Source organism: Capsella rubella, unplaced genomic scaffold (genome assembly GCF_000375325.1).
Source record: "Capsella rubella cultivar Monte Gargano unplaced genomic scaffold, Caprub1_0 scaffold_5, whole genome shotgun sequence".
In the NCBI taxonomy this organism is placed as follows: domain Eukaryota; kingdom Viridiplantae; phylum Streptophyta; class Magnoliopsida; order Brassicales; family Brassicaceae; genus Capsella; species Capsella rubella.
This window is the reverse complement of record NW_006238919.1, coordinates 12,209,533-12,234,049: the sequence shown is the minus strand read 5'-3', so window position 1 is coordinate 12,234,049 and position 24,517 is coordinate 12,209,533. Positions and strand designations below refer to the sequence as shown.

Genomic DNA, 24,517 nt, shown 5'->3' with positions numbered 1-24,517 from the left:
CGTCCTCAATAGGCTAATGTTTGTTTGCACTGAACAAAGTTAACAAATAAAAAACAACAAGTAATAAAAACTTAAAAGGAAAAGGTAAAATATATAATAAAAAAAGTGCCCACACGCAGGATCGAACTACGGACCTTCAGTTTACAAGACTGACGCTCTACCACTGAGCTATACGGGCTCTTTGCTTCAATCATTTCAAGAAGAATTTATTAATCTTTGATTTGTGATTATGCCTTTATTGTTCCGAACAATTGAACAATCTACATGGAGGAGGAGATAATTTATTCATTGAATGAGGTTTTACTTTTGGAAATGCAGATGAATATAAACGATACCAATATAATATATATATATATGTATAAATGCACATAAGGATATTTGTAATTCTATTTTTACCCAAAAAGAAAGAATAGATTGTATGTAAATGATCAAAATTTGTGACTCGAGTGACAAAATAGTAATTTTGCAAAGCACAAAGTGGGAAACAAAAGTGGCTCTAACTTTACAACTCTTTAGCTCCAAACAGAGGGGTTTCTAAATTGGACAGCCATTGCACTCACAAGAAATCTGACAAGTTGTTCTCTTTCTACCACTTTCTCCCTCTTCAATTCAAGGTGCCGAACCTACAAATCACAAATTTTCGGGGTCATTGTCGAGGATTTCTTCAATACTTAAAAAAAATGCTATATTTTTTATTACCTTTACAAACTCTATTTGTCTTTCAGCCACTCCAGACTCTGTGATGATCACCAGACATTTGATTTCATGCTCGTTTGCATATTCATACTGCTCTGTAAGACTTGGATCAGGTGTTGGAACAAACTCAGCCTACCACAATACATACACGGACATGTTACTAGATGTAACACAAATGATAAAATATCCTAACAAATCTATGAACAAAACATATTCAAGCTTTCACCTTAATACTTTTTTCCCATAGTTCCGCAACTAGCTCCATGCGTTGGACCAGTAATCCACCACCTCCTCTTGAGCAAACAAGTACACTGGTGCTGACTTCATTTCTGCAAGTTCAATGCATATCAGCCTAGGTGTTTCCATTTTAGATCATGAAAGGGATTCAGAAGGTACAACAAACCTAATAGGCCTTAGATCCATAGGAAGATGCTGAAATATTGTCTCCAGTGCAAGACTAACGCCAACAGCGCCAGGGAGATTCATTTTCTGGATCCAATGAATGACAAAAAAAAAACACAAAACCTTGTTTTACTATTTCACAGTAATACCAGTGGATAAGAGGATAAAGATCAATTTCGCTTCTCGTTTTAGTGTTCATACACTGAGACCAAACCAAGTATCTTTAACGTGGATAAAGAGGCAAAAGCCTTCAATTTTCTTCTTCACATTAGAAATCATAATAAATGCTAGATAGCTTAACTTCCCTCCATGCAAGATGAAAATATGTGGAAATAACTTACATATTCACGATCACACACTTCCTGCACCAAAAAATCATAACGACCACCAACAGCAAGTAAAACACCATCATTAGATGTCCCAGAGCTATTTTCTTTGGTTAAGAAAACCTGGCCAAAAGTTGTATGGAGTACACAGAAATTAAACATACAATCACCATAACAAATTATTTTGTAGAAAGTATGATATAATACTGCATGCTCCAACAGTCTACTGATAAACAGGGTTTTCCCTTTGAAGAGCTAATTATATGAGAATAAATTTCAAACTTTTTGGTTCCTCTTATATGAAGAACTCTAATCAGAATCAACAACAAGCTAACATCAACTATTCCTCTATGAAGAACCCATCTCTTCACCAGTTACCCGAATAAGCATAACAATCATTATAAGCAACACATTAAGCTATTAAACATCCAAAAGCCTAACAAAGACCGAAAAAATCCCCATATTCACTTGTACCTGAAAAAACAAATTCCGGTGATAACTTTCAGTAGGTGGCATCAGAACATCAATATGAACATGCTCTTCTATCCTCCAGACTCTCAGGTAGGTTAAGAGGTTTGACAACTCATCTAGTGCTTTACGTGTAGGTCTATCTGCAGCAAATTGAAACCAATAACAATCTGGTATAAAAGTTTAGGGAGAGAGAAGATTAGATCGTACCAGCACGCAGAGCCCCTCTTAAACGAGGAAGAGCTTGATCTGCAGCTCCACAAAACCTTGAAGCAACAGTCTGCAGTCGATTGACAACAGCTTCAGGTAACTTCAACTCCTGGTAAGCAGGAGATTCCGAGTAAGACATAGAAAACTATACTATTGATATGTGATATGTTACGACTATAATTGCCAACCACACATAGGTTATTGTGTCGCCTCAAACCTGCAGAAGTTGACGCCTTATGAAAACCCATTTTAGCTTCCGCTCAGATGACTGAGGACGCAAGGATCCCATCATGGAAAGGAGCTTCAATTGGAAAACAGGAAAAAGAATTTGGTCAAGATACTGATAAAAACCAATTGATACAATGACCCTTTGAACTAACAATAACCATACCTCTGCAACCTTTCGTCTATGTTCTGCCTTAATTCCTGCCCAGGACCAAATCGCATCTAGCAAATCACCATGATTCAAATGAATGTCACAAGAGCCGCGATGAAATATATGGGTTGTGATGTCCACTATCACCTGCAAAGTTAATGGATTAAAACGTTGCCGGAGATGCAAAATTTCTGTAGCAAAATGCATAAGGTTGAATAAGCAAATAATTGTTCACTGTACACGTTAGTTTACCAGAAACACTATCACAACACTCACTACATTTCCTCCAAAAGTTGGCAGTGTGACTTTTAAACCATGTAATGATCAATAACACATTATAAAAAAAGAAGATTCATTTCATTTGTATCGTGAATAAATGATAAAGGATTTCGATAAGGCCAAGCATCTTTGGGTCTGGTACCTTGAGAACTTCTGCCTCCGTCAGGGATGGTGTGCCTCCAACAATGTCAAAGTCCGCCTATTGGCAATCAAAACATTTATAAGCACATGCCCTTAATCACAGAGAAAAATAAATGGTAAAATGGACAGCCAGCATTTATCTTAGCAGAGTGTGTGAGCACAATACCTGAAGACATGGATTTGGTGGGGAATGGCCAATTGCTCTCCTGTAGACATGAGATATTTCATATCGCTTGAATGAGGATTTCTGCATTGCAAAATTGCAGTGCGCCAAAATTAGCTAAATAAACCAAAAATGAAAAACCAAATATTTCATGTTAAGGAAACTATGACTTGCTCCAAATTCAAATCGTTTCAATTGTTTTTAAGTGAGGTAACAGTACGCTATAAGTCTCTTCAAAAAATTAAAAGTATTCTTAATTCAACATCCTGGATCTGTTCCTCTAAACCTAATCACCAACTGACTCTAAACTCAACAGAGAAGATCTCAAATACAAAGTCGTACCAATTATATGAGCAAGAAACAGAAGAACAATATAAACCGGACCTGATTTATGTTAATCCAATGCACAAAAGGCAGTCGTAGCTCATAGCATAGTTCAAGAATATCTCCTCCATTGGTCAAAAGTTTTACAGTTTTCCTTTACAGGGAAGATAAAAGTTAGATCAAAATCTAGTTTGAATGAGAGATAACGGAGAGCAAGAAGTAAACAAGAATACCTGCTAAATTGGGGACAATCACCAAGTAAACGCATTGGGTTGACCTCTAGATGTTTCGCACAATGCTGCCTAAAGACTTCCTTTGTGATTTCAACAACGTAATCACGAAGCTCTGTATCCATCTCTGTGTATTGAACATAACTATCATCTGCACATAGTGTTGCTCTACTAGACTGATGGAATTTCGTCTCTAGTACTTCTTCATCAAATATCACATTTACTACTCTATCATAAACACTTGAATCTTCAGAAGTTTGCATTATTCTTAAAATATCTGAAATCCAGAAAAGAAAGGGGTTACTTGATGCCATATGAAAAACATTAGGAAAAGAGGACAGCAACTCGACTAATTTGTATGCTTTACGAGCGAATGACCTAAACAGACAAATATCCGAATTAATGGCAAATGTAAACAGTCAGTGAACCAATTGGAAATGGAAACAACACAAGACGATGGATTGTTAGCCATAGTAGAAAAACATCACAGATCAGATGAAAACCCCAACCAGCAAAGAATGTTCGTTTTATGTTGACTTAAATCGAGGACTGCAAAGAACTCACTATCTAGTAACTCAGATTCCATTCTGGGGGGAAATTCATGCTGAAGAAGTTCTGTGGCAGAGGGACGATCAGATGGACTTGGAGACATTAAACGCCGCAGTAGAGAAGCCTGTTCGGGAAATTCATTTACCCATTTGAGAGGTAGTTCTCCTTTCAGCTTCAGATTAGTTAAAGTAATGTGTCTCTCCATGGCGGTTCCAAAAGGGTGCCAAAGCTCGAAGAACACAACCCCTAAGCTATACATGTCGGCCTACAATTCAAAACAATGAAACATCATTTAGAAACACAGACATAAGACGAAATAGATACAAGAAATTTCTGGATAAAACTCAGCGCAGGCACCAACAGATACTAACCTTTTCATCAATCTTAGGCCAACCTTGCTCAATTTCAGGTGCTGTGTAAAAGTACGTACCAGCTTGACCAGTACTATCAACCCCACTTCCAGCCACATCCGTAGAGAAACCCCCATCTTGATCCAACTGTTCCAGCTTCAAGAACTTTGCTGATAAGGTAAGAAAATGCATGTAATTTTGTTTTTTGTTTCCACACCACAGTTGAATAATGAGACGGCTAGGTTGATTCTTTTATTCAAAGACTTGAACAACATAGTAAACTTTTGTTACATTATTAGAGAGCTTTAAGTCTAATACAGAGAAGCATGCGGACAACAGATATACCAAGAAATTAAAGCAACGAATAACATTAGGTAGGGAAGCATACCAAGACCAAAATCCCCAATTTTGATATCATTCCGGGCGTCAAAGAATATATTGTTTGGTGTAAAATCACGATGAATTATTCCTTGTCCATGGATATGAGCTAAGCCTTCTACAATTTGGCGACTTAAATGCCACGCAAAATCTTTGTCGAAGTGATTATATGATTCAAAAACCTGGCGGAGAGTCCTTGAACATTATATGAACAGAAAAGGTAAGAAGAGAAACAAGAAAGCAACCAAAGCTAGACTACCCAAAAAAAAGGGATATAAAGATCAAGATGATATTGATCCGCAAATTTATGGAAATATAGGACATTTCAATCATTTTACTTTGCATATATATTTGTTCGACCACTAATATATGTGATTAAGCGTCAGAATCTGAGGAACTTAGCAATGACTCATAGCTCACAATGTCAAAAATCAATGTAAATTAAGTAAAACCAATGATTTATCTGGGTTTCAAAAGCTCAGGATATGGGTGGAAATTATAAGAGTTTAGATTGGGATTATAAACTCTTTACCTGGGACAATATTCCATTTGAATATATAGATAAGTTGACTCAAGCTTACTGTCCTGCTCAGGAATTTCAGTTGACACTGCACCCGAGTAACTGAACATTGAACTCCCTGCAGTTTTTGATCCCCAATTCGCACCAGCATAAGGATCAGCAACTCCTGTTTCGAACCAGGCCTATCTCATGAAAATTAATAACGTTAACAAACATAACATAGGCAAAAAGAATAGCACTAAGCAGCGGAAATTCTATGACAACAAGATGACACGAGGTGGTATTCAATATCAATACATCTCACTGAATATAGTCCTTAATCAGTACAAAATTCAGATGAGCAGAAGGGACCTTTACCTGATAGTAACGTACAACATGCTGATGCTGCAAACGTGAAAGTGTTGCCACTTCTCTGAATACCTCATTAAGAGCACATGTAGAAACAATTTTAGCATCATATTCTAAACCAATAGATATAAATAAAAATTATTATTTAAACAGTCTTCTCAATTACCGCTGTATCCGGTTGTTGACAGGTATCTCTTTGTCCTTCAGTCGAATTTTCTTCATTGCATATTGTCTTCCATCCAGTTTATTTTTGCACAAGACAACGCGGCCGAATCCACCTTGGCCTGCCAACAAAGAGTTTCAACAGAGAGAAGGAAAACTACTTACACTATACAAAACTGCAGAACAATATGTTAAGAAAGCGTAAAAAATTCTGCAGAAGTTCAGACGCATCTAAAAAACTAATGAATAACATCTTGTAAACCGTTGAGCAAAGACACTGCTGAACTTGATCAAGTTCACAGAGGGAGTTAACATCATATTTTTCATACATATATCTACATTTAAAACTAGAAATAGAAAGAAAAGCATAATCGAGAATATACCAAGGGGTTTCAACTCTTCGAAATCATTGAGATACCGTGAGCTTGGGAGTGAGGCATTTGGCTCGCCAAAATCAGAAGGTGGCTCCCAAAACTGAGGAACTCTGGTTGAGGCCTTAAAAGATAACATTAATCAGATAAACTCAAATAAAGAAATAATACTGATGAAGTGTGATAAGGGATACATACCATGTTTTGATTGAATACATGTTCAAAGGTTCTATCAAAGTCTGGAGATGATTTGGAAGCTAAATCCAACACTTCTTCAGACAATAGCTGTAATGGTTTGTAAAAAAAGACTACTATTTAGCAGGGTTTTGGGGGGAAAATGAATAAGCTTCCATTAATAGAGAAAAAATATTGAAAATTTAAGTTATCCAAAAGACTTACACCAAGCTGATGCAGTTCATCAGTTATCTGAGGAAATGCATCAGCCAAAGGTCCTCTGGAAGTGCAAGCTACTCTAAGTAAATGGACCATCAACAGATCTTTCTTGCTAATTTGAGGCACTTGATCTTGAGCTAAGGAATCAGAGGACCATGAACCCAGCGACTCACTTTCAGAGTTACTGCTGTCATCTTCAGCTGTATCATCTTGAAGATTTGATTCCTGCTAAGAGAAACAAGCATAGGCAAGTAACAACAAAATTAAGCAACCAAAAGTAGATGCATACGTGACAGGAGGTAAAGGACTCTAATTACTTAATTCTGGCTTTGTTGGTCAATATACGCGAGTTATCTTCAACTGTATTTATGAAGACTATCTAACCAACAGAAAACGTGTAGACCTCCCAATTCACATAAATTCTAGTTAGATTTTTTGTGGAGAGTATCTCATATGTAAAGGACCAATAACTGATTTGTTGTGTTCATTCATCAGCCACCATACAGAGACAGAACTATGCAGAGGCCCAATATTTTTAAAAAGAGGGATTGAGATAAAACAGATAGACCTCCTCTCACCTTCTTCTCATTTTGGATAAATCCAGATTCCACATCGTCAATAGATTTACTTGACTCAAAAGAAGAGATGCTTGTATCATTAACGTAATCCTCTTGAACTGTATTTAGTTTGGCAATGGGAGCAGGCAGTACAGCTTCTTCTTTAGCATGGTCTTCCAATCGCTTCAGGTTCTTGTCCTTCTCATGCAAAATTCTTGAGGTGTCTAGTGGGTGGGATTGTACTGGAGATGTGATTCCCCTGTTCTCATCTGGAGTTAGACTCCAATCCCTAGCATCTTCCAAGCCACTAAATAGGTCTATAAAACCATACACAAAAGGTCCACCAGAACACGATTTTGCTTTATTTGATAGCATAGGTTGCTCAATGAACTGAGCGCTTCGATGTGCAGACAAGCATGAAACCTTCAGAAAGAGATAATAACACTGTATTTACAGAACGAACAACAAATGAAAACTTAAGAGAGATGCAATTTTACCAACAGTTGACAATATACAAGGATGCTGTTGATAGATTGGATACATTACCATGGCATAAACAGTCATTTGGGTGAATATACTTACAGTTTCCTTATCATGACTTTCCGGAAGTATTTCTGATAAAAACTCTTGAGCAGCCTCCACCAAGTTGAATATCATAACCCGACCTTCACGAGCATTGGAATTTGCCTGCATAATATACAATTACTTTTTGTCAGTACAGAGCACTTACGAATATTAATATAAAAATTATTCCTATCACCTACCTGGTCCTCGAGAAGAGATAAAAGCTTCTCAGCATCAGCTGTTGTTAACCCTTGTTCTGGAGTAATCTGCAGCTTTGGGCATTTGTAAGGATATCCTGGTAAGCATCTAGAAGGACAAATTGGTTAGAAGGAGATATTGAAAAGATCGGCATATTTACAGTGTCATAGATTTAGAGTGAATATACTCACCTCACTAAAAGCATAGCAGAGATGTCAATGTCCTCATATCCCATATCTTTCGAGTAAGGCCTGCTCGATAACAAGAGCTTGGTGGATCAGACGCATTTCATGCATAAACCAGAAAGAATAAACTTGAATGAAGAACACATCGATAAGAAGAAAACCTGAGTTTAATAACTATTTGAGGAGGCGATGGCGAACCTGAAACAATTTTGCAGTCTTCTTGAAATATTGCAGAACTGAAAACATGAAAACAAAAACCGGTCCTTCTTACTAATAAAATTCATATAGAGTTCTTGTCCATTTCTAAGCAGGTGTTAAGTAAAACTGCTCATCTTTAACAACATTTACAAATTAAATTGCTATTGTATTCCCCTGTAACACCTGAACAATCAAATGATTCAAATCCCATAGTTCAAAAATCAGGTATCGTTTGTCAGCTGTTTATTCTCACACAATTTCCAATCATGGCAACTACTATCAAGGCCTTCCAAATCAAAACTTAAAAACACACAAATCTCGAAAAACCCTAAATCTCAGATGGCCGTGGATAACTTGTTTCATAAAAACCGCACAAATTAAAGGGTCAAACGTACAGAGCAGTGATTTCCTCAGATAGAAGTTCATTATCTTCATCAGCATTAGATCCATGGTCCTTGAGCTGACCCCTTCTCCCGCTACCTCCTCGTTTCTTCTTTTTCTTCGAACTGCGACCCATTATTCCTCAGCCCCAAAAACACGCCCTAATCAAGTCAAACACCTTCCACTCCGATCGTCGGAATCAGCAACACCAAAAAAACAAATCTCCGGAAATAAAACCTCGTCTTCGTCTCTCTCACAATTCCCGCCAAGCAAAATCTCGATTTACGAATTTCAAAATAGAAAAAGGAAACAACTGCGCCGGTGACTGACAGAAATATCAAAAAGGAATTGTTTGTATAAAAGGCTCATTAGCGTCGACTGCGCTCTTCAAAGATGGCGCCATCAAAGTTCTATGTCGATCCTTCCTGTCCAGCACAAAACGGTGTCGCATTCATATCAAAGGATAATGCGCCCATGAACCTTAAAAAACCCATTACAGGCCCATTGTATATAGATCCATTGTGATTTTACAAACGTGACGTGGAAATAACAGATTTCTGACCATTATTGGCTTTTTTTATTTTGCAAGTATTTGACCAATTTCTATATATTGACAATTTTTCTCCATTTTTAATAGTTTCTTAAAAAAATAAAAAAGTATGTTTTTAAAATCTTATATTTATAAAGGTTATAAGACTCTTCATTCAATAACGATAACGAGATAAAATCATAAATGACGTAACCATCAAATCAAATCTATTATTATGATAACAATTAGTATTTTTTTTCAGAAATTAGTGAAAAGAATTACTAGATTTTTTATTATTTAACTTTTGGTAAATGAAAGTAAAGAGGAAAAAAAGAGAATCAAACCTGACCCAAAAGTGACCAATCAGAATCGACCCCGCTTAGTACTTCCTGATTTTCCACACCTTATCTCTCTTTCTCTCTTCTTCTTCTTTAAACTCTCCAACTTCACTCTCTCTATCTTCTTCCTGACGTGACTTCTCTCTCTCCTCCTCCCATCAATGGCGACCACAAACTCTCTCCACCACCACCACCACTCCTCTCCTTACACACCCCACCGCCACAATCTCCAATCTCAGTTCGCACCTACTTCTCTCTCCCTCAAACAGCCCACTTCCGCCGCAACATTCTCACTTATCTGCTCTGCTTCTTCCTCCTCCGCGGCCGTCTCCGCTGTTTCGACCACCAACGCCTCCGCTGCGACCGCTGAAACCGCGACCATATTCGACGTTTTGGAGAACCATCTCGTCAGTCAAAACTTCCGACAAGCCGACGAGGAGACACGGAGATTACTCATTCAGATAGCAGGAGAAGCAGCCGTGAAACGCGGCTACGTTTTCTTCTCCGAGGTGAAATCAATCTCGACCGAAGATCTTCAAGCTATCGACAATCTATGGACTAAACACAGCGATGGCAGATTCGGATACAGCGTGCAGCGCAAAATCTGGTTAAAAGTGAAGAAAGATTTCACAAGATTCTTCGTTAAAGTTGAATGGATGAAGCTTCTTGATACAGAGGTTGTTCAATACGGCTACAGAGCCTTTCCTGACGAATTCAAGTGGGAGCTTAATGATGATACGCCTTTAGGACACTTACCCCTCACTAACGCCTTGCGAGGAACGCAGCTTCTCAAATGCGTTTTAAGCCATCCCGCTTTTGCGGCAGCAACTGATGATAACAGTGGAGAAACAGAAGACGAGCTTAACAGAGGTGTCGCCGTGGCTAAGGAACAGACAGCAGTCGAAGCAGACAAAAGAGTGTTTAAAACAAACTACACCTTCTAATGTCTTTCTCCTTTTTATTTTATTTTATTGATTTGCTGATATTGTGAAAGTATAAACGAATCTCTGTAATCATATCATCAATTAAATTGGGTTTCTCTTCTATGGCGGCAATTTCATTGTGATCATGGGTGTATGAACACAGTCAAGTCATTAGTTGATGAATAAAAAAACAAAAGTCTTTCTTTGTTGATCAATGTGAAATTTGACAAGTTCTGCATATCTTAAGCTCATCAAACAAATGTAGTTATTCGTAGACAGATCAAATCTGAATCAACTTCGAACTCTCAGGCCTTCTTTTATGTTGTTGCTGGTTTAGTGAAGAGAGATTATGGACGAATACAAAGTTGAGATTTTGGCTCTGTTCGAGACAGCTGCACCTCATATAATGATCAATGTGTGACAAAGATCTGACGAATACGTTGCTGCTTCTGTAGCCTTGTAGTTAATTCCCAATGTAGGCCACACACGTTACACTTGATGTCGACAGATGCTTTTTCTCTCATTCTGTGGTTTTCAATGAAGTAAACGTTTTAGTCAATCTTCATGTATGTATATGTATATATCAAGAATATGTTTTCTTTCACCATGAGAAAATTACATGATCAGCGTTTTCAACTAGCATTCTAAAACAGCTACAAGAGGCGGAAAAAGCTTTGGTATAATTCTTAGTACTGACTAGTTTCTAGGCACATGGGCAGAGTCGTCTGGTGTGTTGGTGAGAACCGTCACAGGAAAGCATTGATTCTGTCCTGGTATACAAACACGCGCCTGGATACTGCAACCCAAGAAAATAAACACACATATGGAATTACTCAGTTTATGATCAAGATTCACAAGTTGAGTGAGGAGAACTTGAGAAGCGATGTAAATGAAATGAAATATTTCACTGAGGATCCATGAAGGAATAAATGATGAAATACCAAATCTCTGGGGGCACCTTCGACAACTTCAGCAGGTTGGTCAGCCCCGGCACTTCCTATACACGACCCTTTGCAGGTCATGTATCTTTTCATACTACGCAAACAAAGAAGAAGAGAAAGAATCATGTGAATACCAAATAACGAGTTTTCAACCTATATAAAAATTTCCGAAACATGACTTGATGGTTGGTTTAAGAGACTCTGACGCTGGTAAAAGAGTTGCTTAAGAAGAGACTTACACGTCACATTGATTTAGAAGTGAGAGTTTATTCATCACACACAATTGTCCACGTAACTTGCAAACTGCATCGCATGAATCTCCTTGACTGTGAAACCAATCCAATAAGAGTCAAAGAATATGGTCTCCACAAAAGCGTATACAATCCACCCAGGTAAAAAGGTGAAGGGTGTTTTTTACCTTCCCACGATAACGTCAATGCCAAGTAGTCTGGTTTCAACTTGTGTGAGATTAGCTCCTGTTTTGAGTTAATGTTATTTGATGAATGTGATAAGGTAGTTGAAAGGAGAAGTAGGGTATCGACGCTCACCTGAAGCATTTGATTTCAGAGAAAAACAATGGTGAAACTCGCTATGGTAAGCATTTTCATGAACCTGGAAGTTTCAAGAATAAAAGAAGCTACATGAAGTCTCGCTCATAATTGCTATATGGTATAATTATTCAGGTTCATTATACTCTCGTGAACATTCCATCAGTCTCAAATAGAACTTCTCTTCAACACTAATAACTTCATGACATAATCTCAAGAAACTACAGAAAAAAAAACACTCAATCACTTACCACACTCTCAGAATTATGGCGGCACCTCCCGGAACAAAAATCAAATAAAGTCTTGTAAGTCCCTGCTAATGAATAAATTGACGTTAAACTGAAATTTTCATAGGCAAATTCAAATGATAATTACCATCTTGCGAATCCAAATACATTTAAGCTTCCTTAAAATGACAATTTTACCTGCTGTAGCGGGCTTTGCAACTTTTATTTTAACCACCTGCTTAAGAATCGTCTGCAGAAGATACTTAATGAGCGTTAAAAAAGAAAGAAGATGAAGCAAGAAGAGAGAGACAAAACCAAAGGTTCCACAGAAATAGGATACCCGAGACGGATTCAAGCAGCAAGAAACGCAGAATTCATAAGAGTTGCAGCATTGTGAAAGGAGGTTGCATCCACTTCAAGCCAAACCATAAAAACAAAGAAGTCTGATTAAGAACACATTCGTCTAATAAATAACATAATTCCTTGATTAAAAGCTATGATCCTCTTAAAAATGACTCACTGACAAGAGAATCTTTCTCCTTTCCATGGACAACAACGGGTTCGAGATTCCAATGACAGAGCATCACACACATTGCCTGCAAATAGCAACAACACCCAGTCATGGTAAAAAAAAAAAAAAAAAATTATTTTTGACCAAGTCTATGTCGACAGAGATGAAATGTAGTAAAGGTGGATCTTTGAAGAGTGAATTGGATATGCAATGACTGACCTTCATCATCGGAGATCAAGTATCTTCCTTGGACAGTTGTTCTGCAACTCCGCTCTTCTAAAAATCCGATATCCTTCCTGCAAATCCAATTGAAATCTAAAGGAAATTAATCAAGGGAGACAAAACAGGGAGGGATACGCAAAACATAGGAACAATGCTATTACCCAAAAATTAATCACCTAATTGCAGAAACTCTCGACGGAAGTAAGAAACCCATGAGATATAGAAGAAGAGCGATGAACAGACTAAACCCAGATTTGGACATTCTTGTCGGAGAAAAGAACGAATCTTTCGACCAAATTACGCTTCCGACTTCGAGCACTTTAACTTCCCAAGCCTTCGATGTTTTTCCCCTTTTGTTTTCTTGTTTTTTTTTATTATTTTGGTTCGGATCAAATTAAATGCTGTCGTTGAATTAGGGAATCCGCGAGCCAAAAACCCGGTTTTGGTTTTGGTTCCGGTTATCGAAAAAGCAATGGGTTGAGTCTTCTTCTATTGTTGGTTCTGCAAAGACAATGTTGACAAAGTTTCTTTCGATATAATTAGAAGGGAGAAAGAGACCTCGACATTGTTTTGATATATGAAAACATGTTCATGTGATTCATAAAGAAGCAGTACATACGAAAAGATTAAAATCATTTTTTTTTCAAGTGTGATTTTGGGTCGTCACATTGCTGCCACTGTAATCTTGCTCTTCCTCCATGCCCAATAGTTGGCTCTTATAGGATCTACACGACCAAGAATGGTACAAACCAAATTGGCCAAGTTAGTATCTGGTTCTTCAGTAGCTAAAGCTCTCACTGAGTCTATATGCTCATTGGTTGGGCTCAGTCCCTCACATAGAAGATCCAAAAGGGTGCTCAGAGCGAACCCATGGAAGCAATCCGTGCGGGAGAGAACATTCAAACAGACTGATGAAACACTTGGATCACTAATCCACAATTCTTTGTTGTCTTTGTAAAGAGCTTTCAGGTATAGCCATGAGCTCTCATTTGCAGGATTAGTTAAAATGGCTTTGATTGTGTAGCTTACTTCAGATTCCCTCATGGCTTCTACGCCTCCCGATGAAGGAGATCGAGTAATGACATAATACCTCTGCCAGATTATGGGAATGAATAATTCAAAAGGGTGGCTAAATTGGCAATTGATAGATTCGAGAAACAGAAACTGGTGTGTGTATCAACAATCACATTACCTGATTCCAAGCAGAGTTGTTAAAGACGTCAGCTTCAAGGAGCTCGTGGCAGTAATCAAGCTCATCTTCCCATCCTCCTAATGCCCGTAGTGCCCACTGTAAATTGTTTCCAAACATCAAGCAAAACTATATGTAATACCACAAGTGAATGCTTTAACAAGGTTTGAGATTACAAACCTGCCTATGTGACCAAGCATGATAATGTTTGGCATCAAGTGAAAGTACTCTCCGGGTAAATTCAAGTTCTCTCCCTGCAACATCAGGACCCAGTTTCTCAGCAACCCATCGCCGATGATGCCTAGAGAAAAGTAAAAATTAGAGCGGAACCATGGATCATCAGTCATCACACTCAAAGCACACACAACAAAGGGTTAACTTTTCTTAAGCAGCAGACATGTGGCACTATGAACTTAACAATGTGTAAAAGAACGAACTTTGATCAAAAATATAAAGAACACGCACGATGGAGAATAAGAAAATAGCTGACCCGGCATATACAAAGCAGCCTCCCAATTTTGATGAATCCCCCCCCCCCCCCCCCCCCCCCCTCCATCAGTAAAAACTTATTTATAGACTAAAAACATTCTCCAGTCTATGTCTTACAAAGCAAACATATACAGCTCTTGGTTCAAGATTGTTCCATCAGTCAACTTCACAGTATAAACAAAAAAAGAGAGACAAAAAGCTATGAACTTTACCACAATTGGTAGTTCTTAGAGTTATCCTCAGCAATGCTTTCGATGAACTCGAGTTCTTGATACAAGTCGTGATTAAGCGCCTCAAGTACTAGGCGCCTGAAATGCCACACCTTCAAAGGGAAAAAATTATCTTTAGGGAGAACAAGATTGTTAAGAATTAGAATTTTGATGCAACAAGAACTAATAAAAGGCTGAAATCCATCAAATTATTAAAACCATAAGAGTTCAGATACTAATGCTCCAATCAAATTCCAACTTCAGATCAGTAGTATTAGGGATCAGAAGCACCATACAAAGCATAAAAGAAATTTAAAAAAAAAAACTGAAAAAATAATGATTACTGTGTAGTTGCCGGAGTTTAGGCGGAGCGTCTCTTCAGTGAGTCGAAGTGCACGAGGAGATCGCTCGTCGGAGGAGTAGATCGCACGGAAGTAATCCATAGTCTCGCGGAACTCATCCTTGTAGGCGATCGGCACCACCGGATTCGGACCATCGTCCTGAGTCAACGGAACCACATCTGACCACTCCGACCGCTGGCTCAGTGGCAAGGTCTCGTCGGTATCCATGTTACCCAACTCTCGATCTAAGGTCCGAAACCGATACTTGAGTAAACTTTAAATGGGTCGCTTAGGCCCAAACCACATGATAAAACAATACTCTTTTTATTTATATGGGCCGCTTACTCTTTTATTTTTGGACTATTTTTAAAAATGAAAAAAATGCCAAAAACGAGACCATATACAGTATGTATACTTTTTAGTGTATTCAATGCCATACACTGCATATTAGCCATAAATTGGTTCTGATTTCCATCATACGTAGTGTATTCAATGTTTATTCTTTGCGACAAAACGTATATTACGGCTTCATACCTAAATTGCGTTATGTCTTTGATGAATGCATCAACGATAGAATTCATCATCTTCAATGTGTTTTTTCGTTGATTTCTCTTAAGCAATTTAAATTAAAAGATAAGAACATTACTGTCAACACAGAGAAGATTCAATTTATAATTTCCGTTTCCTAATTATCTGTTATTGGAGACCACGAGTGTATTAAGATTATACAAAGTAGGCTAATATTAAGAGGAGCAAAGAAAAATAAATAAAGACTTGGATAGTCTTCTTGGTTGTGTGATCTTTATCTCGCATCGCTTCAGTCAATTTATCTTTCACACGTTCCATCGAAACCAACTGTTTTAAAAGAAAACTTGATGTTAATAATAATAATAATAAAATTCAACTATATGTATCGGTAAATATATAAAAATGATGTACAAAAAACAAAACATGCACTAGAGAATATCTCACTTGTATACGGACAGGAAGCTGTAAATTCCTAGATGTTTGAGCTGTTCGCTCGTGTAGCCTCTTCAATTTCAAACAGTATAAAGCATCTGCAAGACAACGCACGGCAAACACACATGTTCTAGATGGATCCTTAAATATGGATGGTAATAATTAGCTACTATAAAGCAAAAGATTTGGTCGTCGTTGTACCATCTCTGTCATATTTCCGGCAATGTTCTCTTGCTTTCTCAAGATTTATGGCAGCCTTCTCAAGGCAATCTTTCTCCCATTGTTCAAGGGACTCAAGGTGCTTGAGGGAGAGACAGAGAGAGCACGTTAATAAAACCAACTTATATTAGATTTATACTGAAAAATAATAATTCAACTTAACTGACATCAAAAATTTGTTTTTAAAAAGGTGAGCACATGACCAAGATGACACTTTGGTTTGAAGGCTAATTAAAAAGGGTATGGCCCTTAATTATCAAACAAAAGGGCTCTCGATGAAACAATCATGCACAGGTCTTAATTAAGGTCCAAAAAAGTAAAGCAAAAAACATCAAAAACATACCTTCTTTGTCACGACTATTGACTTATGGAGCTCAGAAAGCGATTTGCAGGGTTTACCGGCTAGCCAAGTCACCATCATCATACCGGCGACAGAGAAACCGTACACTCCGGCCGATATCCTCTGCAAAAATTAACCCAAACAATCAAAATCTCCTAACAATTTTTCAAAAACCTTAAAATTAGGTCTGGATGACGCAACTCGGGATGTACACAAATATATATACGTGGATTCCTAGTCTAAAAACGATCTACGCTAATCTAGGGAAAGTTTAGACAATAAACTGGGTATACTTTTTGCGTTTTGTCAACTTGCTTTTAAAGCTCGAGAAAATTAAGCTGTGATCTGAGTCCTGAGAGATCGGAGCATAGACTAAGCCAGACGGAAGCTATAAAGGCATACGATCACTATCTCTACAGATCGGCGAGGAATATTGGACAACAAAGGGAATTGAACCCTTATGAGTGTGATGGAATATATTGCTTTTCCGAATCCATATAATTAAAATATTGGAGTAAGTGTTTTGGGCCGAACCCTACCTGATACGTTGCATGGCCCTGATTTGATCTCCGCTAGATCCGGTTATAATATTACTAATTTGTTAAAATGAAATTTCGTAAAAATAATGTTTGATGGAAGATAAAACTTTGTTTCAGTGGTTTGATGGAAGCGTATCATCAGAAATTCCAAGACTCATATTCCCCTTTATATGAGAGATAGAGACACACACAAAAAAAAATGTTCTTGTCTCGACAACTAAACAAAACACATGACAAAATCGTCTCAATCTATAGATGAACAGAAGAACATAAGTTAAGCATATTGGTGGGATAACTCAAAATTGGAATTTGTACTTTCCCATATCACAATTCGAAGTGTAGTTAGAGAGTAGAGACCAATAATATGAGCTACCTAGCTAGATAAAGGGATACAATATAGTATGTTAATACTAAAACGAGGAAAGAAATATAAATAAAGACATGATCAGAAGTAGTCTTGTTCTTGGTTGTGAGATCTTTAGCCTGCAACGCTTCAATCATTTCCTTTTTCATACGTTCCATCAAAATCAACTGTTAAACAAAAGGGTGATAATAGATTCAGTCAACTGTGGCTTAAAAGTATACTATTCCCTGTTATCTAAAATGATCTATATAGGGAAAAAAAAAACACATTAAGAAATCTCACTTCGTCATGTACCATCAGCTGTAAATTCCGAAAATTTTGAGCTAAACCCTCGTACATCACCTTGATTTTCAAACAGTGTACGACCCCTGCATGACGACAAGTCGAAAACACACATATAAGACAACGCAAAGGTAAAAAAAGACAAGGCATGCAACACATATATATATATATATATAACGGGTACGTGTTGTAATTGTATATATCAATCTATGCATGTGGTTATAAAAAGCAAAAGAATTTGGTCGTACGGTGTTTGCTATTTTCCCGGCGATGTTCTTCTGCTTCCTCAACCTTTATGGCAGCCTTCTCGAGGTAGACTTTCTCCTTCTGTTTAAGAGTCTCGAGGGTCTTGAGGTGAGAATTAGTATGAAGAATAAAGCCAAAATTTGTTAGATTGATGATGATACTGATCATCAAATCAAAAAAGGATTTAATTTGACAGCAAAACGTATATGATATATACCTTGTTTAGGTCGTCTATTGGTTTTTGAAGCATAGACATCGCATTCCTGGGCTTCCCGGTTAGCCAAGTCAAGATCATTATTATTCCGGCGAAAGAGTTCTCAATCCAAAAATATCTACAATTTCATAACAAAAGTTGAAACCTTAAAAACAATTAAATCGGTAAATCAACAACATACCAAAATTAGGGCAATATCATCAACGCAAACATATACATAATAAATCTGAGATCTGATATCGAGGCACAAACCAGACGGAAGCTATAGCTAAAAAGCACACACCACACCACACTTAAGTAATCTCTACAGAACAGAGAATTTACAAAGGAGGTTGCTGAATTGAAACGTTTTATAAACGAACGCGATGGCTTTTCCGAATCCATAATTTAATTAATTTACATATTATAACTAACAAAATAGGAATGTTGAACTGCCAATCACAGAAAGGCGCTTAACAAATCTTTTTTTATTTTTTATCATGCATTATCAATAAAATTGTCAAAAAAAAAAAAAAAAAGGATTTGATTTGCAAATGTAAGCGGGTGGATCCTTGCGCTTAAGGACCGGCTGAGCAATTTCCAAGTGATATGTCTTCCCAACGCAAATTTTTCCTGGGAGATACTGATGCGTTTTCAGTATCCAGTCTCTTCTTATGGTTTCCACTCAAAAATCAAACTGAATTGGCCAAACCGGTCCGTCTACGTGGTTTCCACTCAAAAATTATAAAAATAAAATAATATACAAGGGATTAATAACCATCATCAAGCCTTCTTGATGGAGAGCTAGTTGTTTTGTGATTTCTATAGATTCCTATAACTTGAAATATGATAAAGAAGCAAACACAAGATAGAGATAGTAATTAGCATGCCAAAATCGGATAGCTAGGTTGATCTCAACCATCATAAAAATTTCACTAATGGAGGACGAATGAAACTGCAAAAGAATGGAGACACAGTACGTGTTCATGAAGAAGCCTAATACAATATGTTTAAAGCCTATCTATGCCAAACAAAATTCATCATTAGAGGTTAGGAGTGGCATATACGGCGTGGGAAAGTCCAAGTGAGACGATGTCCCTAGCGTACCGAAAGCTTCACGGTCAGTCTTACTAGAAGAAAGTGATTGGTCCTGTCACATTTTGCCACTGCACGTACGCGTTACTCTAATTTGGTAAGATACATTATTAGGTAAATGTGTATTATGGCAATCAAATTCGATATGGTTGTAACAGAAAACCCTATCGTATCAGTATTTTAATTACTCTTCTTTTTAAATTATCAAATACGATAAACTTTAAAAAACTGGATCTTGAAAACAGTACTCTGTATATATTTACCAGCATGAAAATAATATACTACCAGTAAGAAATATGGGAATCAAGAATTATCTAGTTATTGTATTATTAACAGCCAAACTAAGCATTATCACTAGATTTCATTTATGCTGTCACTAAAATTGCCAATTCCTTTTTTTTTTTTGGTTATAAACACAAGGAAAACGTGTTTTTTAATCATAAAGAAATGTCTTACTTAAATGACACAGCAAAAAAAGAAAAAAATGAAGGCTCATTCTTAAATAATTTCTTGTTATAGACTAGAGAGAATAGAGAGGGAACTGGGATACTTTATTCATTAGGTTAAAGCCATATATATAGGTTCATACAAGGAGGTTACAAGTAAACCCTAATACTAGTTACACCTCCATAACATTGGGCCGGACCGGGCTTGACATGGGCCGGGCCTTAATGGGCTTGTTATGACAATCCACTATGATTCATAACACTCCCCTTTGGATGTCATAACCTTCGTGAGCTAGTAATACGCTCGGGGATGTTGCCTCATTAAAACCTTACCAGGAAAACCCATTGGGATAAAACCGTGGTGAAGGAAAAAGAGTACAACACGTATTACTCCCCCTCATTTGAAGCTCACTGAAGATCTTTAAGCCGTCGCATTCCAATCTGCTTGATAAGCTTCTTGAGCGTTGAAGTTGGAAGCGACTTGGTGAATAGATCCGCCAGTTGTCACATGATTGAACTCGTTCGACTTGAACTTCTCCGGCTTTCTGTAATTCATGAGTGAAGAAGAAGTTTGGCAAGATGTGCTTCGTCCTATCTCCTTTGATGTATCCATCTTTGAGCTGAGCTATGCAGGCAGCATTGTCCTCATACATTATTGTTGGTGCTGCCTTCCCTTCGGTCATCCCACAATCGATCATAATATGTTGGGTCACGGACCTCAACCAAACGCATTCACGGCTGGCCTCATGCATCGCCAAGATTTCATAATGGTTGGACGATGTTGCTGCGATCGTTTGCTTTTGAGATCGCCAAGATATTGCCGTTCCACCGTACGTGAAAACATAGCCAGTTTGTGATCGACCATTGTGCGGATCCGAGAGATAACCTGCATCAGCAAAACCAACAAATCCCTCCTTGGGATGGTTAGTGTAAAATAAACCCAAATCTTTCGTACCTTGTAGATAACGAAGAATATGTTGTAATCTCGTCCCAGTGCCTTTGGGTTGGACAATGAGCTAAATCTAGATAATAGATTCACGGCAAAACATATATATGGCCTAGTGTGGCTCGGCAGATACATTAAAGCTCTTATGACACTGAGGTATGACATTTACGGACTGAATGAATCAATATCCAATCTTAGACTTCTCACCACCATTGGGCCTGGTCAATGGGCGGGCCTAGTCCTTATAAATTTCCTTTGAGTACCCTTTATTGTATGCCATTTGATACACAAGGATTTCATTATTTATGTACTCAAGGTGTAATTCCAAACAGGACTTATTTATTGCCTAGGTCTTTCAACTGTTTGGTCGATTACCCAGAGGTTCATATACACTGCTTATGATTACAAATCCTTTGTTTGCAAACCTCTTTATGAGTATTCATGAACTGATGGGATCGTTTATAATCTTACATACGCCCATTTATTCTAAGTCCATGAAAGGATTTGTCCAGCCTTATGCGCAGTGATGTTCTCGAGAACCTTTCTTATATTTGAGCTCAATACTCTCTGGTAATCTCTTATATTATCCAGTGGACTTATATAAATATGCAGACATTACATCCATTAGCCGCAAATGAAGTCTTTTCATTTATATAGCAAGACTTAGCATCCACCACATGGGAGCATATCTCCTCATAATATATTCATGGTCTATGTGAGGATCCTTGTGCAATATGCCGTGCTTTATATCTCACGATATCACCATATTTATTTCTTTTCCTCACAAAGACCCATTTATGTCCAACTGGCTTTATACGAGAGGTGGCCTTATACATTCCTCTTCTCCACATATTTAATCCAATCTGTGCATTGAGTGCATTCTTATTATGGTCGTGGGTTATCTCCACATATTTAATCCAATCTGTGCATTGAGTGCATTATATTATGGACGTGGGTTATATATCCTCGCTTATCAATTTTATTTCAAGTGCTACCTTGTATGCAAATATATTGTCGACGTCGACATCTTTTCAGTTCCATTTTATCCCGGACATAACATCAATGATCGCGATCACATTATTATTATGAACATCATCAGTACCTTGAACCTTGGCGTCCCAAGTCTCATTATTTGGTAACTGAGGTTCGGTTATGTCACGGGTACCCACCACGGTAACCTCGGAATTATTCGTAACACCTTTCTTTGTTTCCGAGGGTTTTAATCTTTTGAACTTATTGGTCTGCCTCGTTTCATACGGGCCTTAGACTCTGTAGCAACTTGATTGCGTCCTTCATGAACATCAATTCTTATAGGTGCATTCATAGCTGGTATATGTGATTGAGTCACTATATATTTGGGTCAAAGGAATCTGGCAATTAGCTAGCTTTTGGACGTCTAATTCATATTTCATAATCCGAGGATCTTTGCCATTATATGGATGATTGATTCCGTATAATTTCTTTTACCAGCTTATGATTATTATGATCTCCCCCTAGTGGTGGGTAAGTGGATTCGTCAAAATGACAATCCGTGTACTTGGCCTTGAATAAATCAACCGTGGTCGGCTCAAGCTACTTATTTATTATGGGAGATTCATATCCAACATATATCCCCATCCTCCTCTGAGGACCCATCTTAGTTCTTTGTGGTGGAGCAACTAATATATGAACGGCACATCCGAATATCTTAAGATGGGATATGTCTGGCTCATGACCCGTTAATAATTGTTTTGGGAATATGTATGTTCACTAGATGGCCTGATGCGAATTATTCAGCTGCATGTAAGACAGCATGTCCTCAAGCTGAGATCGGGAATTTGATCTCATTAGCAATGGTCTGGCAATTAGCTGTATTCATTTTATAAATGATTCAGCCAGACCGTTTTGTGTATGTCCATGTGCCACAAAATGTTTTACTCTTACCCCCCATGAACATACACTAAGCATTAAAAGCTTGGGACGTGAATTCACCAGCATTATTTAGACATATAGTCTTAATCACTTTGACTGGTGATGGCCTTATAATGAGTTTCCCTTGTGAACATGCTACACACGTGAGATTCTATGGGATAACTCTTATTTCTTTCGGTGTGTGCCCTTATATATTCATGATTATTTTTCGCATCATACTCGACCCGGATGGCCAAGCCGGTCGTGCCATAAAGTGAATCTCTCGGTAAACCTTTTGTTTACCGTGGCATTAGAATATATCTTACTTGCCTTAGCACAGTAAATGCCTGATGATATAGCGGGTATAGTCTCTAGGACTTTCTTATGGCCTTGGGCAATTTCATAAATCATAAGGAACTCTCTGTTTCCTTTGCCCTTGGTTTCAATATGAAAACCATTCATTATAATATCTTTGAGAGATAATAGGCTCCTCTTTGAGCTAGGTGAATATAATGCATTAGAAATCTCTAAAAGCATACCCATGGGAAATAATATATGGCCGTAGCCTTCAATTAAATTAGCCATACCCGCTATGGTAATTATTGGCATTTTTAAGTGTAAGATCGTGTGGCTTGCCCTATTATCCACCACAAACTATATCTTAAACACTTTTATAAAATTATTCCATAGAGATAGATCCATAGTAATTATTGAGAATACATTCAAATTATTATAGAGAATTATAAAGCTTAACAAAGGTTGATGTCGAAACACTTGGTTTATTCAAGGCAATCGGAAGTCTCCATGAGATCATCCTTGGTATGATCAAAATCATCCTTATTATCATAATGCACCAAATGAGCTTCCGGATTCTTCCCTTTTACACTCTCTTGATAGAGGTCAATAAAATACTTGGGAGTCCGATAATTCTTAGCCCAATGGTTCCCCATCCCACATCTATGGCAAACTGATTTTCCGGTCGGGTTTTGCGGTTTGAAAGGTGTACCACGGCTACAGCCTTTTCTGCCGTGATACCCGCGGCCTCGACCTTGTCCACGACCGGAGGAGTGACTACGGTCACGTCCTTGCCATTTACCACGTCCATGGCCGGATGTATTATTATTTCTTTGGACGTGGTGAGCCTCTTTGGCTTCTTTATTATCCGATGCAACAGCATTAGTTTCAGGGAGTGGGGCTGTCCCGGGAGGTCTCATCTGGCTATTTTTCATTAGCAATTCATTGTTTTGCTCATGAGATCAGACTTGCATATGTCTCAAATCCCTTTTCACGATATTGTTGTTATAACAATACTTACTTGTGTGGAAGGTGGAGAAGGTTTTCTCAAACATATCCTTCTCACTTATCTCTTCTCCTCACAGTTTCAAGATAGAAACTATCTTAAACATGGCTGAGTTATATCTGTCCACGGATTTAAAATCCTGGATCTTGAGATTTATCCAATCATACATGGCCTTTGGTAGTGACACCGTACGTTGGTGATCATAACGATTTTTGAGTTCGTTCCAAAGGTCCAAGGGATTCTCAATATAGACAAGTACTGATCCTTGAGACTCTCCGCAAGGTGATGGCGAATAATTGCCTTATTCATATCGGGCTCGTCATTGCCATCAACAATACATTCAACGAGCCCCTTTGATTTTAGGATGATCTTAACATCCAACGCCTATTTCAAATAATTATCTCCCAAGAGATTAAGGGCGTTAAAATCCAAGTTATTGAGTTTTGATATCTCAAAAGAAG

The 24,517-nt window shown here is 37.8% G+C and overlaps 6 protein-coding genes and 1 non-coding gene across 11 annotated transcripts; 1 reads left to right on the top strand and 6 right to left on the bottom strand.

Annotated features, from left to right (window-relative positions):
- Positions 1–106: 106 nt before the first annotated feature.
- Positions 107–178, bottom strand: TRNAT-UGU. The gene has a single exon. It is a non-coding gene; the product is annotated as a tRNA-Thr (tRNA).
- A 197-nt stretch (positions 179–375) lies between these two features.
- LOC17885512 (eIF-2-alpha kinase GCN2) lies at positions 376–9,173 on the bottom strand. Of its 3 annotated transcripts, none has more exons than XM_006292249.2 (28): positions 8,784–9,164; positions 8,352–8,426; positions 8,197–8,256; positions 8,008–8,113; positions 7,826–7,930; positions 7,265–7,666; positions 6,693–6,911; positions 6,492–6,578; positions 6,306–6,417; positions 5,927–6,044; positions 5,770–5,824; positions 5,425–5,594; positions 4,903–5,087; positions 4,536–4,684; positions 4,180–4,429; positions 3,619–3,892; positions 3,446–3,539; positions 3,065–3,145; positions 2,900–2,956; positions 2,494–2,625; positions 2,320–2,403; positions 2,103–2,211; positions 1,899–2,035; positions 1,440–1,547; positions 1,100–1,185; positions 923–1,025; positions 700–828; positions 376–623 (listed from the first exon to the last, which is right to left on the bottom strand). In XM_006292249.2, the coding sequence occupies exons 1-28, from the start codon at positions 8,903–8,905 to the stop codon at positions 513–515; spliced, it is 3,720 nt and encodes a 1,239-aa protein (XP_006292311.1). In that variant the 5' UTR covers positions 8,906–9,164; the 3' UTR covers positions 376–512. The 3 variants fall into 3 exon arrangements, with proteins under 3 accessions (XP_006292311.1, XP_023638005.1, XP_023638006.1); XM_023782237.1 differs by having other exon boundaries at positions 8,389–8,426; positions 8,784–8,838; XM_023782238.1 differs by lacking the exons at positions 376–623; positions 700–828; positions 923–1,025; positions 1,100–1,185; positions 1,440–1,547 and having other exon boundaries at positions 1,916–2,031; positions 8,784–9,173.
- Positions 9,174–9,774: 601 nt separating this feature from the next.
- On the top strand, positions 9,775–10,680 carry LOC17885308 (tetrapyrrole-binding protein, chloroplastic). The gene has a single exon (XM_006292220.2). The coding sequence runs from the start codon at positions 9,798–9,800 to the stop codon at positions 10,578–10,580; it is 783 nt and encodes a 260-aa protein (XP_006292282.1). The 5' UTR covers positions 9,775–9,797; the 3' UTR covers positions 10,581–10,680.
- A 62-nt stretch (positions 10,681–10,742) lies between these two features.
- On the bottom strand, positions 10,743–13,361 carry LOC17885359. 2 transcript variants are annotated; one of them, XR_002833882.1, is made up of 12 exons: positions 13,185–13,361; positions 13,006–13,082; positions 12,796–12,871; positions 12,616–12,688; positions 12,474–12,525; positions 12,300–12,361; positions 12,049–12,112; positions 11,919–11,976; positions 11,740–11,826; positions 11,501–11,594; positions 11,179–11,355; positions 10,743–11,084 (listed from the first exon to the last, which is right to left on the bottom strand). XR_002833882.1 is itself a non-coding variant. In XM_006291469.2 (12 exons), the coding sequence occupies exons 1-11, from the start codon at positions 13,268–13,270 to the stop codon at positions 11,263–11,265; spliced, it is 822 nt and encodes a 273-aa protein (XP_006291531.2). In that variant the 5' UTR covers positions 13,271–13,361; the 3' UTR covers positions 10,743–11,084; positions 11,257–11,262. The 2 variants fall into 2 exon arrangements, 1 of the variants encoding a protein (XP_006291531.2); XM_006291469.2 differs by having other exon boundaries at positions 11,257–11,355.
- Positions 13,362–13,523: 162 nt separating this feature from the next.
- LOC17885789 (protein farnesyltransferase/geranylgeranyltransferase type-1 subunit alpha) lies at positions 13,524–15,484 on the bottom strand. The gene is made up of 5 exons (XM_006291397.2): positions 15,240–15,484; positions 14,899–15,008; positions 14,378–14,498; positions 14,201–14,296; positions 13,524–14,100 (listed from the first exon to the last, which is right to left on the bottom strand). Exons 1-5 carry the CDS (start codon positions 15,462–15,464, stop codon positions 13,672–13,674), a joined length of 981 nt encoding a protein of 326 aa, XP_006291459.2. The 5' UTR covers positions 15,465–15,484; the 3' UTR covers positions 13,524–13,671.
- Positions 15,485–15,899: 415 nt separating this feature from the next.
- Positions 15,900–17,180, bottom strand: LOC17886067 (vacuolar protein sorting-associated protein 32 homolog 2). The gene is made up of 5 exons (XM_006291978.2): positions 17,049–17,180; positions 16,759–16,878; positions 16,398–16,497; positions 16,209–16,294; positions 15,900–16,091 (listed from the first exon to the last, which is right to left on the bottom strand). Exons 2-5 carry the CDS (start codon positions 16,837–16,839, stop codon positions 15,960–15,962), a joined length of 399 nt encoding a protein of 132 aa, XP_006292040.1. The 5' UTR covers positions 16,840–16,878; positions 17,049–17,180; the 3' UTR covers positions 15,900–15,959.
- Positions 17,181–17,550: 370 nt separating this feature from the next.
- LOC111830708 (vacuolar protein sorting-associated protein 32 homolog 2-like) lies at positions 17,551–18,747 on the bottom strand. 2 transcript variants are annotated; one of them, XM_023783363.1, is made up of 4 exons: positions 18,404–18,747; positions 18,189–18,267; positions 17,941–18,026; positions 17,551–17,825 (listed from the first exon to the last, which is right to left on the bottom strand). In XM_023783363.1, the coding sequence occupies exons 1-4, from the start codon at positions 18,479–18,481 to the stop codon at positions 17,664–17,666; spliced, it is 405 nt and encodes a 134-aa protein (XP_023639131.1). In that variant the 5' UTR covers positions 18,482–18,747; the 3' UTR covers positions 17,551–17,663. The 2 variants fall into 2 exon arrangements, with proteins under 2 accessions (XP_023639131.1, XP_023639130.1); XM_023783362.1 differs by having other exon boundaries at positions 18,189–18,288; positions 18,404–18,742.
- Positions 18,748–24,517: the final 5,770 nt, after the last annotated feature.